The sequence below is a fragment of the Neomonachus schauinslandi genome, chromosome 8, assembly GCF_002201575.2.
Source record: "Neomonachus schauinslandi chromosome 8, ASM220157v2, whole genome shotgun sequence".
In the NCBI taxonomy this organism is placed as follows: Eukaryota; Metazoa; Chordata; class Mammalia; order Carnivora; family Phocidae; genus Neomonachus; species Neomonachus schauinslandi.
The window spans coordinates 106022833-106042017 of NC_058410.1; the positions used below are offsets into that span (position 1 = coordinate 106022833).

The window sequence follows — 19185 nt, forward strand, 5'->3', positions numbered from 1 at the left end:
GAGAGAGGGAACACAAGCAGGGGGAGTGGGAGAGGGAGAAGCAGGCTTCCCGCAAAGCGGAGAGCCCGACGCGGGGCTCGATCCCAGGACCCCGGGATCATGACCTGAGCTGAAGGCAGACGCTCAACGACTGAGCCACCCAGGCGCCCCTCCAGGAGGTCTTTTGCTTAAAAACGAGCAGCTTTCCCCACCCAGCATCCACATCAGAACCATCCTTCTCGCCCCTGGTGCTCAATGGGCTTTCCAAAGCCAGCCTGTTCTCGGTACCCACCAGGGCCTCCCTGGCCATCAAGACCCAGAACTGCCCTATGAAAGTCATGACAACAGGGCAGATCCTCTCTGGTGCCACTTGTTTCAGTAACTGCAGCTTTTCATAAAGGCCCCGTCGATAAAATGAGCAACAGGTACTGGTCAGTTGCTGAGAATGCGGCAAGAACCAAAGGCCTACAACTTGCTGCACTTGCGGAGCTTGCTGCTAGTGGGGAAATACGCAATAAAGAGAAGGAAGCGGGTGTAAGGCAGGGATGAGGTCTGCAGAGAAACTGGGACAGATCAGGAGGGTGGGTGACTTTGTTGTTTCACGGGGAGGTGGCACCTGAGGGGAGGGTGTGAGCCACGAGGTTATCTGAGGGAGGAATGCCCCAGGCCAGGGCACAGCCAGGGCAGGGGCCCTGCGGGGAAGGTGAGCAGGCACAGGGAGCTGGGAGACTGGCAGGTGATGGGGTCTGGAGAGTGCAGGGGGCCAGAGGCTTAAAGTTGCACAGCACCTGCCCCAAACCTGAGCTGGAGCTAAAGCTGAGAAATGGCAGCTCAGAGTGGGAGGAAGCCAAGAGCCCAAGGGCAGCCCTTCTTCCCTACTAGAATGAATGTGCTCAGCACCCAGCCAGGCTCAGGAGCTCCACCTCTGTTCCCAGATCTCCGTTGCTAGAGGAGGGAAAGGACCTCAGGGGACCCATCTCCCAAGTCAAAGGCCCCCTGGTGAACACGTTCTGGGGCTGCTTAGTTAAAATTATAAGCGCAGAGCGTGGCTTCTGGCATGATTTCTCATTCTAATCGCACCGGTGAAAGGGCTTGCAAGGGGACTAGTCCCTGCCTGCATGGGATGCCGGGAATTCTGCAGGGCCGGACCGCTTGCTCAGCCCTGTGGGCTTGCAAAGCTGTACTTCCGGAGCTCGGCAACTGCCACAGTAGCCACATCTCAGCGGTGCTCACTGGAAGCCCAGCTCTTTACCGTGAACACCAGGGGGAAGAGTTGTGGCGGCGCCCCTGTTTTATGATGAGTTAAGCGAGCTTCTAAAATGTTAACTTAGACTTAACATACTAGTAATCGGGAGAGCTGAAAGTAAAGCTAAACTACCTCCATGTGAAACGTCCCACCACCCTGGTCGCCTCTCCCCTCCTGAAGGACAATTGTTCTTCCTAGCCAATCCCACCCCACCCCACCCCCCGCCGAAGTTGGTTGTTCCGGCCCATCAGGAGCACCACCCCCTGTGAGGGCTGAGGCAGGGAGGGGTGACATAACGCTTAGAGCTGTGTGAAGGAGCGCTGTGGAGACCTGAACCTTCCTGCCTGGTGCCTGACATCAGCCTTGTTTACATCCTGGAGAAAGGTGGAAGGTGCCACTCTGCACGGATGCTGCACCCCACAGCTCTCCTGCAAGGCCCGGGGTCAACAGCAGGCCTCAGAGGAGTTCCAGTAACCCCTGCAGGTGCCCGTCCATCTCCTCATCTTCCAGAAGAAACTGCCGATGCTTTTCCTGGACCGTCTTTCCACTCGTCACCCTACACCCCCGTTTCCAGACAAAGTAGGAACAGCACTCCAGTCCAGGAGCCCTGCCCTGGTTCCCACTCCTCATCTTCCCCCCAGAAAAGCCCATCTATTCCTAAACGTGTCCCTCAGAACCAGAGAGCACGCCCCACCCCCCCCCACCACCGCAGAGTTCCTGATCCCCTACACCGCCGCATGCCGCGGAGACCCGGTGCACACGCGGATGTACTCGCGCACATGCGCACCGGCCCTCGGCCCCGCCCCCTGGCGACGCGGGGCGTCCATAACGACCGGCGAGGCCGCGAGGGGACCTGCAAGAAGGTGAGCGCTCCGGCACCTAGAGTGGGTGAGGTGAGCCCCGGAAGAGAGGACGCTCCACCCCGGGTCTCCCTAACTCCCCCTGCCCCCCACTCCCGCCCGGCTGAGGCTGGCTTGGCTCCTTGGCTCTGGGCCGGCCTGTCCCCACAGGAGGCCACCCAGGCCCACCCATTTGAGGCGGGACTCTTGCCTTCTTCCCTAGCTACGGTCACTGTCTGCATACTGGCCCAGAGGCTTAGGGTCTGCGAGTAAAGGGGTGCTGGGGGGGGCACCGTGAGAAGGAGAAAGGGGAAAGTGGGGCATGGGTAGGTCAGAGCTGTCCTGAGACCCGGAGCCTCAGGCTTCTCAGAAAGGCTGACTCCCATGCCCAGCTCCTGCGGGCTGCAGTCCTTCCTGCAGGCTGCAGTCCTTCCTGCAGGTCCAGAAGCTTCGGGACCTCCCTTCCACCCTCCCTCCCACAGCACGGCTGGTTTCCCTTGGTTACCAAGGCACAGCAAGGGCCTCTGCACCCCAGGCAGGTTGGGGGAGAGACTCGCTGGCCTTTGGAGCTGAGCTTCCCTGCTGGGTGTCTGAGCCCAAGGCTGGAGTGAGGGGTGGGGAGCGAATACTCTGGAGTCCTATTAAAGACAACAGACCAAAGTGGTCAGGAGTTGGGAGGAGGGCCAGGCCCAGGGGTGTGATTAAGTTTGCTGCTGTCTCACTGGGGCCAATCACCAAGCAAGCTGGGCCGGGCTCTGTCGGAGAACTTTGTTGTCCCTCTTTTGTGATTTCACAAACTGGGAAGTTCCCGAATGGGAATTTGGGAGTGATATGGGCCGAGCTAGGGTTTGATAGGGGCATGAAAGAGATCAGGGGAAGTCAGACAAATGCCCGGGGCCCCTGAGGACATGCCCAGGGAGAGTTCTCCTTGGGGATCCTAAGGTGAAGGAGAAGCTGGCTGAGAAGGTAGGGGAAGCACAGTGGGAGAAGTGGGTGGAGGGTGGAACCCATCTAGCTGAGTCAGCCCCGAGGGTGGTGCCCAGGGGCACAGAGGTGCTTTGGCTCCTCAGCTAAGAGGAGGGGGGCGGGGCGGGATGAGGGCCAGAGATGTGATGAGCAGGAAGGGGAGAGTGTGCTCCCCCAGCCTCTTCAACTTTCCCATTCAGGCAGAGGGAGAAGCCTCTGCCCACAGTGGTTAGATTTAACTGGGGACTTGAGAATTCTGAGACGTCCAAGAGGAGGGAATGTGCTAGATTCAGGCACTGAATCCCAGGTCTGTGAGGAACATCAAGGGCCCAATGCGAGCCATGGGCCAGGAGAGCGCAGCTCTGCAGGATGTTCTCGGGTCCCCAGAAAGCCTTGGGCTGAAGGATACAGGTGATGGCCCAATTCTGTGGAAGGACCCCGTGCTGGGCAGTGATTTAGGGACTGAGGGAGCCTGAGCTGTTTAGGCCAGCATCAAAAGGGTTACCCGGAGATGGCGAGAGCTCATGAGCTGGAGAAAGTGGGAGGCCCACTGGAAAAGTGCTGTGAACAACCAAGTCTGGACAATTTAGGAAGCAACCCCAACAGCTCATTATTTGCCTACGCTTTTGTGCACGGAAGTAATGGACGGATATCAGCTCAAACCTTAGCTTTCCCACTTACTAGCTATGTGATGCTTACTTAGCAAGTTACTTAGGCTTTCTAAGCCTGTTTCCTCGTTTATGCAATGGGGATAATAGTGTCATAATAGCAGTGATAGCCCTCAATAATAAATTTGAAGATTTAATAAACGTATGTAGGTGAGGCCTGTAACATCTCATCACAGTATCTATCACATATTTTGAATGCTGGCTCTGGGCCCAGCACTACATGAAACGTCTCACACACATCAGCACGGATAATCTTTGGAAGTAGGTACTATTCATTTCCATCCCCATTTTACAGATAAATAAATGGAGGCTTAGTGGGGTGAAATGACTTGCCCAAGGTCTCACAGATGCTCCGGGGCAGAGTGTAGATTGGCCCTCAGGCAGTGTAATTCCTGAGTCCTTGGCCAGCTGCAAAGGCTTTGACAGCCTAACATTCAATAAATCATAGCTGTTACATAGGCAAGGATCTGGTTCCCAGAACACTTGTCCAGCAGACACAAGCCATCAAAAATGAAGACAAGCTGGCCGAACTAGGGCATGTTGTCCCTTTATATTACCTGTGCTTGGGCACATAGAGAGCGGACTTTAACACCTAACCCTTTGAGTTAGGGCCTGAACGTGATTTCAGGACCCTGGACCCCGGTCCTGAGGACACAGAGTGGGGACCTGGTTGCGGGGAGGACTGGCCTTTCTACAGGGACTGTGGTCCTGTGTTGGGTTAGGGTTGATGCTGGAGACACAGCACGTGAAGCCCAACAGGCCCATGAAACAGGTGCCAGGAGGCAAAAGGTCACAGGACATGTCCCCACTTTCCCCATCCTAGGGTAACTTGTGCCCTTAGGGATACCAGGTGGGGGCACAAAAGGCAGTCACTCCCCATGGCCCTGACCTTCTCTCTGGAATGTCAGAAAAGATTCCTGCCCCAGAGAAGGATCAGGGTCTTCAACTTGCTTCCAGTCAGTAAAACTCTGGGGTTCTCTGTCTGCCCCATAGGTTCCCTAGGGAGACAAAGCTCCAAAAAGGAAGGTGGCTGCCATTTCTGGGGCTGTCCTCCTTGGGCCCTTGGGAGCTGTCGGGGTGCCCCTGGGCCCCTGGCTAATGGATGCCTATCCATGCCTCAGGCTTCCAGGGAAGATAGTACCACCTGCTACCACCGTCAGCTGCAGACTGGCGATGCTTGGGCCAGACTGAGGCCACCCCGGGAAGTAGGGGGAGTTATCACAGGGCCCCTGACCTGTGGGCCCTCCACATTCAGTGCTGTGTTTTCCTTGCCCCCTTCCTAACTTGGCTTGTTGAATCTGAAATTCATTCACACTCAGCTGTGGATGACTGAGAAGAAGGGAAATATAGATATGTTAGGGGCCTGACATTTCCATAGCGGGGAGCCAATGTCTGATTGCTCTCTCGGCCTGGAGAGGCCTTCCCTGACAGGTTCTCGTTGCATAAAGATAGGCCCCCCAGCTTCCCAGGGAGCAGGGATGTGCCTTCTTTCCTGGCGGAGGGTGGAAAATTGTGGGCAGTGCCTGGGGAAGAGCAGTGTACTGTGGTGAGGGGGAGGTGACTGCCCTCAGGCCCTGGGCGCAGCCCTCCTAGCTGTCCGAGGACCAGTCATTTCTCCATCCCTAGAATGGGGCTGAGAAGCCTGCCCTGCCTCCCCTGCAGAGTGGCTGTAAGACCCAAAGGACCCCAAAGCTCTGAAAGGAGCTTGTTAACTGCTACATGCTGAGTAGGTCAGGTTGCTGATCTGTCCTCCAGCGGGAGAGATGAGAGGGGAAGCTGGAGGCCCAGGGCGGCCTGGAGAGGAAGAGGCCCCCGAGTGAGATGCCAGGCCTCTGGCCCTTCTCAGCCACCCCATTGAACTATTTCAACTACTGATTTAGGATTTTTTCCATAATTCCATTCACCAAACTGTGAGCCTGCCCAAATGGCCCTTTGGTCACAAAGGGGCAGAAACCCAACTCAGTTTCCGCAACAGGGACCTATCAGAAGGCCGCCAAGTAGTTCTCAGAACCAGAGGAACTGCCGAGGAGCCAGGCAGTTCTCGGGGGCCTGGGGGCGTCAGACTGGGGACCAAAGGTACCGGGTGCTCTCTGTCCACCTCTCATTTCTGTTGGTCTCCCCCAGGCTTCATTCCCTCCTGCGGCAGACAGGGCTCCATGTGAAGGGAAACAGCCAGCTTCCCGCAGCAGGAGATGAGTATCCTTCAAGGACATCCGTCCTTGTGTCTACCTCCACCTCTGCGGCTGCTCCAACAAAGCCCAAGAAAGGCCCTGATTGGCTTGCATCACCCCTGAGCCAGTCACCCTGACCAGTATGGGACACTCCTATTGGCCAGAGTCTGTTCTCGGAAGGGGGCGGGGCAGCTCCGAACACCAGCTACCTCCTGTAAAGCAGACCTGGCATGGGCCAGGGATTAGGGAGAAAAAGGAGTCAGAAACAGCCCCTGCACCTCAAGTTGCTCACAGTCTAGGGTGGGTGTGGGTGGAGGGTGCTCAATCAGATCACTGAAGGGACAGCGGTACAGGGGTCTGATAAAGGGCAGGGGTCAGGTGAACCGCCTGGGCAGGGAGGGACCATGCTTTATATCTTTTTTTTTTTTAATTCCAGTTAGTTAACAAACGATAGTTATCACAGGGGAAGTGGGTGGGCTTGGGTTATATAGGTGATGGGGAAAGTGCAAACTGTCAACTCTGACCTTATTATTGGGTTAATGGTTTCACACTTTAACCTTACAAATGGCATCAGACCCCGTGGTATGGAGGTTTCTGTAAGCCCTGCAGGACGATAGGGACTCTTTTTGATACCCGCCATGTATCTGGAGCGCATCTGCCTCCTCTTTTTGAGGAGGGGGCTCAGGACCCCGGAGCCCACCCTGGGGTGGGTCCTGCAGTGTCATGCCCAGAGGGGGCCACAGCTCCAACCAGCAGCAAGAAAGATGAAGAGCAGACCTCAGGAAGAGTTGTCGGGTCCTAAGACAATGAAGCACTAGACAGTAGAACCAGCAATGGCCGCCCGGTTCCAGGGGGCGGCGTGCCTGCCCCCAGGTGGGGTGTCCCCAACACGAGGCCTCCCAGGACGAAGGAGAGGGAAGGGCCTACCTGGATGGTGAGGCTGGGCAGCGTTGTTAGAAATATCTGGAGAGTCAGTCGGCTCCAGGGTAACACCAGCCAGAAACCTGGGGCTCCCCCCCGCCAAGCCGGGTCCTGCTCCCTTGGGTGTGGCCCACAGTGTGTCTTGGGATACATCTGGGCCCAAAGGGAATGCCGGAATGTTTTCAGCCAGAACTCTGGAGGGAACTTTTGGTGGGAGCCCCAAGACCCCAGAGACAGAGCTGGGAGGAACAGGGCCGGCCTGTTGTCTCTTTCCTCCTGGTGCCGGGACTGCCAGGCCCCTCCATCCTAATCCAGCCCCAAACACCACCAAAGCCACCTTGCCCTCCGCCTCTCCCCTGGAGATAGGGAAGCGCCTCACTCCAGGATACCATCTCAGGTCAGCACTCAGAGGTAGGGCTCCGAGGTATTCTCTCCCCAGCCCAAGACCCCTGTCCCCCATCCTCCACACCCCCCCACCCCCAGTACTCATTTCAGACATTATCTCAGAGGAATTTCCATAACCGCCTGCAGAAGGAAGATATCGAAACTGAAGCTCAGATAGGTTAAGTAAATTGGCCAAGGTCACATAGCAAATCACTGGCAAAGCCAGAAATGCAAAGTCATCTGGCACCTCTAAGAAGCATCCCCTCCCAGCCACACCCTCTGAGGGGCTATTAGTCAAAGGCACCAGCTGGTTCTTCCACAAATCTGGACACAATCGGTTTGTGAATTTGCATTTGATTTGCATAAGGGTGTCACAAATACATAGATGTCTTCCCTACACTGCCTCATGCCCCCCCCACCCCGTCTCTTTCTCTCTGCCCCCCACCTCCCCACACACACAGCCAGGCTCTTCCTCCTTGAGATGCCTGGTGGACTGGGGAGTACCATCTGGTCCCCTCCATCTGCCAAGGACACCTTTGCTGGTTCAGAGTGTTCCTTCCCACTGGGCACTACACAGTGCACAAGTCAGGGAGCAAATCCGAGGGGAAACTGCCGGGAGGAGGAGCTGCATGCGGAGCGGCCCCGTTTCAGCCTGCAGCCTCAGGGCAGGGGCACCTGCAGCAGGGAGGCACGAATGGACAAACGCGGAGGAGGGTCCCCAGCCCCAGATACATCCTCTGTCTCCTGTCTCCAGCCCCAGATTTAGCTGCCTTTTCACCTCCCACGCCTTCCCGCTGCTGTCTGGAATGTCGGGAGGCTGGGAGAACTAGGAAGACTGGATAGGGAGATGGGGGGGGCGGGGAGGAGCGGAGCCAGAGCTCTCAGAGGGCAAGAGGGAAGGTGCCGGAACCCTGGACAGAGCATGGGTCTGGTCCCCTCCCCGCTGTCTTCATCTCAGCCTACACTATCCAAAACAGAGGCCGTTAGATACACGTGACTATTGAGCCATCGGATTTCGAAGGCTTAGTATGAAAAAGTGTATATAAAATATCTCATGAATTTTTATATTGATTACATATTTCAATGATAATATTGTGGACATATTGGGTTAAACATAAAATTAATTTCACCCATTTCTCTTTATTTTGTTTTAATGTGGATGCTAGAAAATTTTAAACAGTATATGTGGCTTGCATTTTGACATGTATTGCATTTCTATTTGGCAGTGCTGTTCTCAACTCCATCCTCCTGGTTAGGCAGTTGCTGTTCTGTAAAATACTTAACCCCGGGAGCTGTTTTGAACTAAATGGTTCTTTATTATACCTCCGTCTTTTGGCAATACACACCCCCACACCTCACCCTCAGAGGGGCAGTACAATGTAGGATTAAGAGTATGAACTTGAGGGGTGCCTGGCTGGCTCAGTCGGTAGAGCATGCAACTCTTGATCTGGGGGTTGTGAGTTCGAGCCCCATGTTGGGTGTAGAGATTATTTAAAATCTAAAAAAAAAAAAAAAAGGTATGAACTTGATAGACTGAATTTAAATCCATCCTTGTTATTTATAAGCTGTATGACATGGGGCAAGTCAATTAACCTGTGTTCAGGTTCACATCAGAAAAATGGGAAAAATATGAGTGCCTATCTCAAAAAGGCTTTTGTGAGGATTAAATGAGTTAATACACGTAAAGAACTTTTTAAAAAAATGTGTCCAGGGGTGCCTGGGTGGCACAGTCGGTTGAGCATCCTACTCTTGGTTCCAGCTCAGGTCATGATTTCAGGGTCATGGGATTGAGCCCCACGGCAAGCTCCATGCTCAGTGGGGGATCTGCTTGAAATTCTCTCTCCCCCCCGCCCCTCCCCTGCTCATGCTTGCACACTCTCCCTGTCTCTCTCAAATAAATAAATAACCCTTTTTTTTAAGTAAGTAAATAAATAAGGGTCCAACATATATCAATTACTTATCATTGCTGTGTAGGTATTATTATCCAAAATGTGGGCCTGCTTCCTGCTATAGTTGCATGTGTCGCAGTATACTGTGCCCCTTTGGATGCATTATTTTATTCACTTCTCCCGTTCCTCTTATAGGTGACTGCCATCCTCATTTCACAGAGGAGGCATATGAAACTATAAGAGATTCAGTAACTTGCCCAAGGCCACACAGCTAGCCAATGGGATCTATACCTGGATCAGCTCTACTCCAGAGATGGACCCTTAAGAACCACTCTGTGCTACCTCTCTTGCTAAATGCCCACCCCAAAGTTAAGACCTCCACCCCTCCTCTCCCTCCAGGGCATCAAGGACCTGCCAGTGTGAGAGACTCATCGTCACAAGGCCATCACCAAGGGGCTCCCTGCCCCTAGGCTGCCAGTCCACAGCATGCAGGAAACCCTAGCAACATCGACACTGTCGGCACCCAGCCGATCCTCAATCTCCACGCAGGAAAGGTTCTCCACTGCAGGCCAAACTTTGAGCACAGGCCCCCAGCCCTCAAGGCCCTCAATCATCCCACCCCCCAGCAAGTCCAAGGGCTGGAATTCTGGGACCAAAGTACGTCGGATGCGCAGGATCATAGCTGAGGATCCCGAGTGGTCACTGGCCATCGTGCCCCTCCTCACAGAGCTCTGCATTCAGCACATCGTCAAGAACTTCCAGAGTGAGTCTGTCCCTGCCCTGGGCAGGAGGGAAAGGCCAGGAATGGGGCAGGATGGGTGGGATTTGCCCAGAGGCGAGCCTCAGCGAGGCCTCAGAGGCTGGGTCCCGGCGCAGCCCCGGCCCTTCCGCACTGTGTCCTCATCCCTGCTCAACACTGCCCTTCCCCCTTGGGGCCAGAATGGTTTCTCCCACTGCCCCCACTTCCAGGCCCCACCAGGTTCCCACCCACACTGTGCCCTGTGCGCCTATGGCCTCTCCTCTCCTTTCCCACTCTCTCCAGCCAAACCCAGCCCAAACCGTGTTTACTGAACACCTCCTCCAGTAAGCCCTCCCTGGTGGACCATCCTCCACTCTCTTCGAGCCTTCCACAGTGTGTATAGGCTCTTGGTTTGTGCTGTACTCTGTGCTCTGTGAATGGTCATCCTTTTCAAAGATGAGTTGCCAACCTCTCCTACCAGACAGGGTGCTCTGAAGACAGGATCGTCATTTTATCTACAGTACCTACTGCCACCCGACCTACAATATACTCACCTGACTGATTTGTTGTCTGCCTCCTCTCTAAGAGGGAGTGGCTTCCTCTGTCTTGTTCACTCTTATATCCATGGCACTTAGAACAGTGTCTGGTGCACAGGAGGTGCTCAAACATTTTCTTGTTTTGAGATGAATGAATCAAATCATTTGGGAATCTCTGAACTCAGGATTATGTCCTGCATCAGACCAAGTGATAATTGAAGGCTAGACCTGAGATTCTTGCTCAGACTGGGAGCTCCCGGAAACCAGATACTAAGCTGTCCACCTTCAGGCAGGGAACACCCCAAAGCCTGGGGCTGCATCTCCTGCCTCAGCCTGCGCATCCCTGGGAGTAAAGGCTGTCCCCCCTCTCGGACTGGGGCTCCCTGAGGGCCGGGGAGGGTCTTCCATTTCCTCGGTGCCCCTAGGCAGGCCCGGAGCAGGGCACCACGCCATGGGGCCCCCCCACACTGTGACTCCTGCTTTCCTTCCTGTTCCCAAAGACAACCCTATCCTGAAGCAGCTGCTTCCAGAGCACCAGCAGAAGGTGCTGAGCCACTTGTCACCCGAGCTGCCGCTGGCTGTGACCGCCAACCTGATCGACGACGAGAGCTACTGGCGCCGCTGCTGCATGCAGCGCTGGCCCGTGTGCCACGTGGCCAGGCATGGCGGCAGCTGGAAGCGCCTGTTCTTCGAGCAGCACCTGGAAAACCTGATAAAGCACTTCATCCCAGGCACCACGGACCCCGCCGTGCTCCTCGACCTGCTGCCGCTCTGCCGGAGCTACGTGCGCAGGCTGTGCGTGGATCAGCTCCTCCCGCCCGTGCAGCCGCCCGCCCCACCCCGCAGCGGGGAGCTGTCCGACTCGGGCAGTGAGGGGGAGACGGAGGAGCCCGCCACTGACCACTACCAACTGCGCGACCTGGTGGCCGGCCTGAGCCACCTGGAGGAGCTAGACCTGGTGTACGGGGTCAAGGACTGCGGCATGAATTTCGAGGGGAACCTCTTCCTCTTCACCTATCGGGACTGCCACTCCCTGGCGGCCACCATCAAAGCATGCCACACCCTCAAGGTACCCGAGGGCCCAGCCTTCCCCCACCTCCCACCCTCAGCGCCTCTCGGATTCCCTCTCCCCTCCTCTTCCTCCCCCTCCATCCCCATCTTCTCCCTCCCGTTTCCTTCTCACTCTCTGACCAAGTGTCCCTTAATGCACCTTGCGCCAAGCTGGATTCTGGGGGTGCAGAGATGAAAAAGGCACTGCCTTCCCAGTTCACGAGCCATTTATTCGTCCAAGGATCATCTGCGCTCCAGGCCCTATCCTAGGTGCTGAAGATTCAATAAGGAGCAAAATTAAACCATTTGTGCCCTCTGGAGCGAACAGCCTGGTGGGATAAAAGGCACTCATCAGCAATCATGTAAATGTGAAATTACAACTAGGATAGGCTTGCTAGATTCAGCAAATAAAAATACAAGACATCCAGTTAAATTTGAAACTCAAATACACAATGAGTAATTTTTTGGGTGAAGTATGTCCCAAATATTCTGGTTGGGAGAGGGAAAGTCTGCCAAAAAGTCAGAGAAAGAGGAAAAGGGGGACATGGCCCTGAGTCACAGAGCCAAGGGAGGGGTGCGTTTCAAGAAAAGGGGCAGGCAGCAATGGGGGGTGGTGATGCTGAGGACCGAATTTAGCAAACTCGGAGGTCACAGAACCGGAACTGTCAGTGGAGTGCCAGAAACAGGGACCAGATCTGAGTGGTTTATGGAAAGAGTGGGAAGTGAGGAAACAGGATGGCAGTGATCAGCTTTTTCAGGAACTTGGCTGTGAAGGGGGCGAAGGGGAAATCAGTAATAGATGAAGGGTTTGGGTTTTCTTAAAAAGATACTTGCATGTGTTTAAAACCAATGTAAAGCTCCATCCAATAGCAAGAAAGCGGCCGAGTCAGGAGAAAGGCACAGGTTCATTGACCAGGGAAGGTTCCTGAGAAGGCAGGAGAGGTAGAATTGAGGACCGAGGTGGGACAGTTGGCTCTGGGCAGAGGAGAGAGTGGGTGTGGTGGGTAGCAGTGGGTTGCTGTTTGGTATTAGGAAAGTGAAGGGTTCTCATTCAATGGCCGGGAGGCAGGGGGAGACTTGACTGCTGAAAGGAGGCTGTAGGGTGGCCCCCTGAAGTTTGAGGAGGCTGAAGAAGGTTGAAGCCATTGTTTTGGAGGAGGAGAGAGTATGTTGTCCAGAGAAACAGGGCTGAATTGGCACACAGCATTGAGGGTCTACTGGTGGTTCCAGCGATACCAACCAGTTCTGTCATGTGACATTTTTCCATCACGTCAGTTGCTTGGGCACAGATATGCAGAAAACAGAGAGTGGGCTTGATCCAGGATTGGAGCTTTGCCAGATAGGTGCAATGAAATGACAAGAGGGACAAGAGGCTCTAAGTTGGCCAAGAGGGACGTAAAGAAAGCAGGGGACTGAAGGATGGGAAGAGGATGGAGAGGCCTCAAGGAAGAGGGAGGAGTGGAAGGAGCTGGTGAGAAGGGGGAGGGTTAGGGCTCCCATCTCCAGTATTCCCCCACGCTAGTCCTACCCCATTCTTTCATCTTTTCTCTCCATCCTTCCATTTCCCATCTCTCACCCTGGTTCTTACCCTGGCATCTCCTTCCAAGAGTTCCTCTCCTCGCCATGGTGGATCTTGGCCAGCTGAAGAGGGCACAGCGAGGGGCTGGGGCATCAGACAGACCTGCATTCAAACCTGCCTCTGGGGCTTGATCACTGTGTGACCCTGGACAAATGACCCATCCACACTAAGCCTTCCTTTTCTATCTGTAAAGTGCCTGGGATGCTGAGGGTTAGAGATAATGGTTATGATACCCTCTAGCAGCATGCCCAGCATGCAGTAATTTCTCGATAAATGCTAGGCTTTCCTTCTACTGCCTGCCACCAGTTCGGTACCAATCTGTCATGTGGGGCAGTTCTGCTCTGCCCAAGGGCCAGTCAGGTGGCCAACAGCAGGTGAGCAGAACCTCAGGCCTCCCTGCAGCCCCCTCCTCTCCCTGCAGAAGGTAGGTAGGCAGGCAGGCAGATTCTCCCTGGCTGCGGGCTGCTGCATACCCTCTACCTGCCCACAGATCTTCAGGCTGACCCGAAGCAAGGTGGACGATGACAAGGCACGCATCCTAATTCGCAGCCTCCTGGATCACCCAGCCCTTGAGGAGCTGGACCTGTCACACAACCTCATTGCGGACCGGGGCGCACGTGCCGCAGCCAAGCTGCTGAGCCACAGCCACTTGCGTGTGCTCAACCTGGCCAACAACCAGGTGCGGGCACCTGGTGCCCAGTCTCTGGCTCACGCCCTAGCACACAACACCAACCTCATTTCCCTCAACCTGCGCCTCAACTGCATTGAGGATGAAGGCGGCCAGGCACTTGCCCACGCCTTGCAGACCAACAAGTGCCTCACAACACTGCACCTCGGTGGCAACGAGCTGTCTGAGCCCACCGCCACGCTCCTCTCCCAGGTGCTCTCCGTCAACACCACGCTCACCAGCATCAACCTGTCCTGCAACCACATCGGGCTGGTAAGCTGTACCTTCTGGGGCCTTGGGGAGGTGGGTATGGAATCCAACTGCCTTCGGGTGCTTCCAGGGTAATTGTTAAGAGCACAGACTTTACCTGGTTCCAATCCCAGCCAGCTCTGCCATTTTGCACTTGGTTAAATTACTTAACCTTTTTGGGTCTCCATGTCCTCATCTGTAAAATGGGGATCATAATAGTATCTACTTCTAAGTAGATACTAGTTGTTACTGGGAGGATGAAATGAGTTGTACTTGTAAAGAAGTTAACATTACAGGCACTGGCTAGGACTTCAGTATCGCTAGCTGTTACTGTTATTCAGGGTTATATCCTATGCTAGGCACTGATATCCTTCAGTGTTCCTTTATTCCTCACAGTTATCTAGTAGAATGTGTATTCCTTTTTTTTTTTTTGAAGATTCTATTTTTAAGTAATCTCTACACCAAACATGGGGCTCGAACTCACAACCCTAAGATAAAATGTTGCATGCTCTACCAACTGAGCCAACCAGGTGCCCCTAGTAGAACGTGAATTCTTTCTTTCCTTTTCTTAAGATTTATTTATTTACTTGAGAGAGAGAGAGAGATGGGGGAGGGGCAGAGGGAGAGGGAGAAAGAGAGACTCTCAAGCAGACTCCCAGCTGAGCCAAGAACCTGACACAGGGCTCAAACTCATGACCCTGAGATCGTGACCTGAGCTGAAATCAAGAGTTGGACACAACCGACTAAGTCACCCAGGCACCTCTAGAGTGTGTATTCTTAACCCCACTTCACAGATGGAAAATTGAGTCTCAGAGAGGCTAGTGAATTGCCCAAGAGCATCCAGTCAGTAGAGAGTGGCAAAGCTGTGATTCAAACTCAGGACTGGTTGAAAACCAGATTTATTTATTTGGCGCGCCTGGATGGCTCAGTCAGTTAAGTGTCTGCCTTCAGCTCAGGTCATGATCCCAGGGTCCTGGGATCAAGCTCCATATCGGGCTCCCTTCTCAGCGGGGAGCCTGCTTCTCCTTCTGCCTCTGCCCCTCCGCCCTGCTCATGCACACGCCTCGCTCTCTCTCAAATAAATAAAATCTTTTTTATTTATTTGAGAGAGTGTGCGCAAGGGGCAGAAGGCAAGGGAGAGAGAGAATCTCAAGCAGACTCCCCGCTGAGCACGCGGAGCCTGATGCAGGGCTGGATCTCTGGAGCCTGACATCATGACCTGAGCAGAAAACAAGAGTCAGACACTTAACCCACTGAGCCACCCGGGCGCCCCACCTGGGTCCTTTCTGATAGATGATGTCTCTCATTTTCTTGACCAAGTCTCAGAATAAGAAATGCAATTTACATGAACACCTAGTAAACATATACATCAATATAGTATCATTGAAATATACTTTTACTGCTTGTGATACATGCTGACATTTTCCTTTATATTCTATTCTACTTCATTTTTTTAAAAATGCATCTGCAGGGGCGCCTGGGTGGCTCAGTCGTTAAGCATCTGCCTTCGGCTCAGGTCATGATCCCAGGGTCCTGGGATCGAGCCCCGTGTCGGGCTCCCTGCTTAGCGGGAAGCCTGCTTCTCCCTCTCCCACTCCACCTGCTTGTGTTCCTGCTCTCACTCTCCCTCTCTGTCAAATAAATAAATAAAATCTTTAAAAAAAAAATGCGGGCGCCTGGGTGGCTCAGTTGGTTAAGCGACTGCCTTCGGCTCAGGTCATGATCCTGGAGTCCCTGGATCGAGTCCCACATCGGGCTCGCTGCTCGGCAGGGAGCCTGCTTCTCCCTCTGACCTCCCCCCCTCTCATGTGCTCTCTGTCTCTCTCATTCTCTCTGTCTCAGATAAATAAATAAAATCTTTAAAAAAAAAAATAAATAAAAAATAAAAAAATAAAAAAAAAAAATGCATCTGCAACCCATTGAACTGGCTTTGCGACACACTCTTGGGTCACAGCCATAGAACACGACCATTCTGTCTCTCACATAAGAGTGTTTCACATCAAGCGTGGCCCACCCAGCCCAGAAGGGGTTGGAGCCGTGAGGACTAGTGAGGAGGACCCTCCATGTCCTCCAGGCGGGGCCCTGCACCCTCTCCCAAGAGAACAGTCTTGCTCAGACACACATACACTGTCTCCACTCGGGGTGCTTTTGGCTACAAGTAACGGAAACCTGAACCAGGAAACAGCTTAAACAAGAGGAATGTTCATTATGTCCCATAATCAGAAGCCCCAGGGTAGGGGGCCTCTGGAGTTGGTAAATTCGCTGGCTCAGTGCTGCCATCTGCTCTGCCCACCCAGCCACATGGCCAGATCCTCTCAGGAGCTTCTCTCACGGTCCCAAGATGGCTGCTACACCTCACACAGGGCCAAGCTCAGAGGCAGAAAAAGGGAGAGCGCCCCCTCTCTTGTTCTCTTTTCAGAGTGAGGAGACTCTTCTCAGAATGTCAGAATGTCCTCAGATGTCATTAGCCAGATCTGTCTCACACGCCCATGGCTGAATCGGAGGAGGGGAGTTACCATCACTGTCACAGAACCATGTTTTTCAAACCACGAGCATTGAAAATCCCTTTAGGGGCGCCTGGGTGGCTCAGTCGTTAGGCGTCTGCCTTCGGCCCAGGTCATGATCCCAGGGTCCTGGGATCGAGTCCCACATCGGGCTCCCTGCTCCGCGGGAAGCCTGCTTCTCCCTCTCCCACTCCCCCTGCTTGTATTCCCTCTCTCGCTGTGTCTCTCTGTCAAATAAATAAAATCTTTAAAAAAAAAAAAAAAGAAAAAAGAAAATCCCTTTAGTAAGTCTTGAGCACCATTTTTCTTATAGAATAGAATGGAATAGGATAGGATAGCATAGAACACATTAGTGTGCCTCACGAAGAGGCTAACCGTTGTTTTGCGAAACTCTCGTTCTAGTCACATCTTTGTATAAACGTGTGTATGTGTGTGCACACGCACGCGTGTGTGCGATCCTGGGTAGTGATATGAAATGGCCCCTTCCATTGTACTCCTCTTCCAGGACGGCGGGAAGCAGCTCCTGGAAGGCATGTCGGACAACAAGACCCTCCTGGAGTTTGACTTGCGCCTGTCAGATGTGGCCCAGGAGAGCGAGTACCTCATTGGCCAGGCCCTCTGTGCCAACCGGGAAGCTGCCCGCCAGCGGACCTTGAATCCCGGCCACTTCATGTCACCAATCGTCGCCAAGGGCCCTGAGAACCCTGCACGATAAGGTGGGGGACAGGGCTGGGGCAGTGACGGGACCTGGGTCACTGCCCTAGCCCCATCCCTCATTTCATGCTCGCTCATGCCTGCTGTAGAGTGCCACGCTGGTCTAGAGGGAGGAGAGTGGGAGAGACCACAGATATCCTCGGGGTCAGTGATCAAGGGTGATGCGGATAAAGACGGGGAGGGGACTGGGATGGGGGAGAAAGGGGTATGAGGTGGGACCCATCCCCTGTACTCCGGAAGAGGATATTACCATACCCCCTGAAATGACCGGCTTCTTCCAGGATTAGGGAAGGCAGAGAAGATTCTGAAAGCCTCCCCAGACTATCCCATGAAGGCCATCCATCTCCCTGACCCCTGCCTCCCAACCATTGTCCTCTCTACTGAACAGTCCTGGACTTTTTGACCTTCAAACATGTGCGTGCCTGCAGGGCACACATACACCCTCGGTCTCTCTCTCCTCTGGCTACTGCAGAGCTTTGCCTGGCTCTTTCACCCTCACCCCTGCCAATGCTACCTCGCTATTACTTGACTCTGCTAAAGTGATCCCGTTCTACAGGCCATTCCATCCCGATTCTCATTCCCACCCCCCCACACACACACAACCTGGGAAGGGGGAAACAGAGGTGACAGGAGGGACTCAGACCCACTGCCCCCACCGGGGAGCTTCTGCTGGGAGGAGGAGAGCATGGGGGAGGTGCCACACAGGGGAGGGAAGTCAGTGAGTCATCCGCAACTTTATTATCCACATTTGATTTGTACAATCTTTGCGCTTGGAAATCCACGACAGAAAGGCCACAGTGTGATGCACCCAATTGACAGAGACCTGTCTTCTCCCCAGCCAGGCCCAGCCCACCCCCACAAGCCCTTGTCCTCAGCACATAGGGAGCCTTCCAGGTGCCCTCCAAGAGTCCCCATCGCTCTGTGGCTGCCCACAGAGGTCACATCAACGCCCAGGGCCACAAGAGGACCTAATAGGTCCAGGCTGAGCCCCATCTCCCATCCTCCTCACCCCGCTGAGGAGTCCAGGGCCTCCAGACCCGTGGTCTTTCCAAAGGATGGGTCATGGGCTGCAGCCACTGCCTAGGGGTGCCTGCTCTCCAGGGACTCCTTCCAACAAGCAGGCGCCACGCCGAGCACCAAAGGGGGCTTGGGAGTGACTGCACTTGTGTGCCTGTCTGGGCAAACTAGAGTCTGTCTGTGCCTGACACCCTCTGACAGTTCGGGAGTGCAAACGTGTAGATGTGAGGGTGTGTGTGAGTGTGTGTGTGTGTGTGTGTACGTAGCCACAGCTGCTAGCAGAAGTTCTAATTAGAGAAACAAGAACATTCAGTGTAAAGTTTAATTTTAGAGATTAATTTTCTGGTTTTCGTTTTCCCTGGCAATCAATAAAGCTACCAAGAAAATAGACCAAAGAATCGCTTTCTCTCTAAGTCTGCGCGTGTGTGGAAGGTGAGGCTGTCTGTGTAAGAAGACCTAGGCAGAAATGGTCAATACAGGCAAAAATAATAGTAGGGGGTCCCCTGTCCCCTCCTCCTAGCTCAGGCTCGGTCTCAGGAATGGGCCTGAGGGAGAAGGAGCTGAGTCCCTCCCTCCTTGGAGCTGGGAAGTGGCCAGGCTTCCTCCATACAAGGGCAGGACATCCCGTGCCAGCTGGCCAAGAACTGGGGCCTGCGGCCACGGCTCACCACCTGGACCTCACAGATGTCCCCTCCGAGGAGAGGGGTGCTCCAATCGCCAGGGCCCCAAGGAGCACAGACTCGGGGTCCAGGCAGGCTCAGTGCTGACAGGCAGGTGGCCATGACTGCCCAGGCCCAGGGAAACCTAGTGGGCAGCTATTCCCTCCTGCCCAAGCCTCCCCTTCTCTCTCCTCCTCTGCCTTCCCACTCAGCCATCTCCACAGGAAAGCTCAACCCTGATGGACCATGGGCCGCGGTGTCCCCATGATCTGTACCTCCCAAGTCCCCCAGGGAAGGGGGACGGGGAGCCAGAGATGTAGAGGTGACTGTCATGCCCTTGGCAGGTGTAGGCCTGGCTAGCCTGGAGGAAGATGGGAGAGGGGGCTGGAGGAAGATGGGAGAGGGGGC

At 54.3% G+C, this 19185-nt stretch overlaps 1 protein-coding gene across 1 annotated transcript; it reads left to right on the forward strand.

Moving 5' to 3' along the window:
* The first annotated feature begins 9549 nt into the window (after nucleotides 1-9549).
* Nucleotides 9550-17102, forward strand: TCTE1 (t-complex-associated-testis-expressed 1). Its single transcript, XM_021691928.1, has 4 exons — nucleotides 9550-9826; nucleotides 10839-11407; nucleotides 13458-13907; nucleotides 16893-17102. Exons 1-4 carry the CDS (start codon nucleotides 9550-9552, stop codon nucleotides 17100-17102), a joined length of 1506 nt encoding a protein of 501 aa, XP_021547603.1.
* The last annotated feature ends 2083 nt before the right edge of the window (nucleotides 17103-19185 follow it).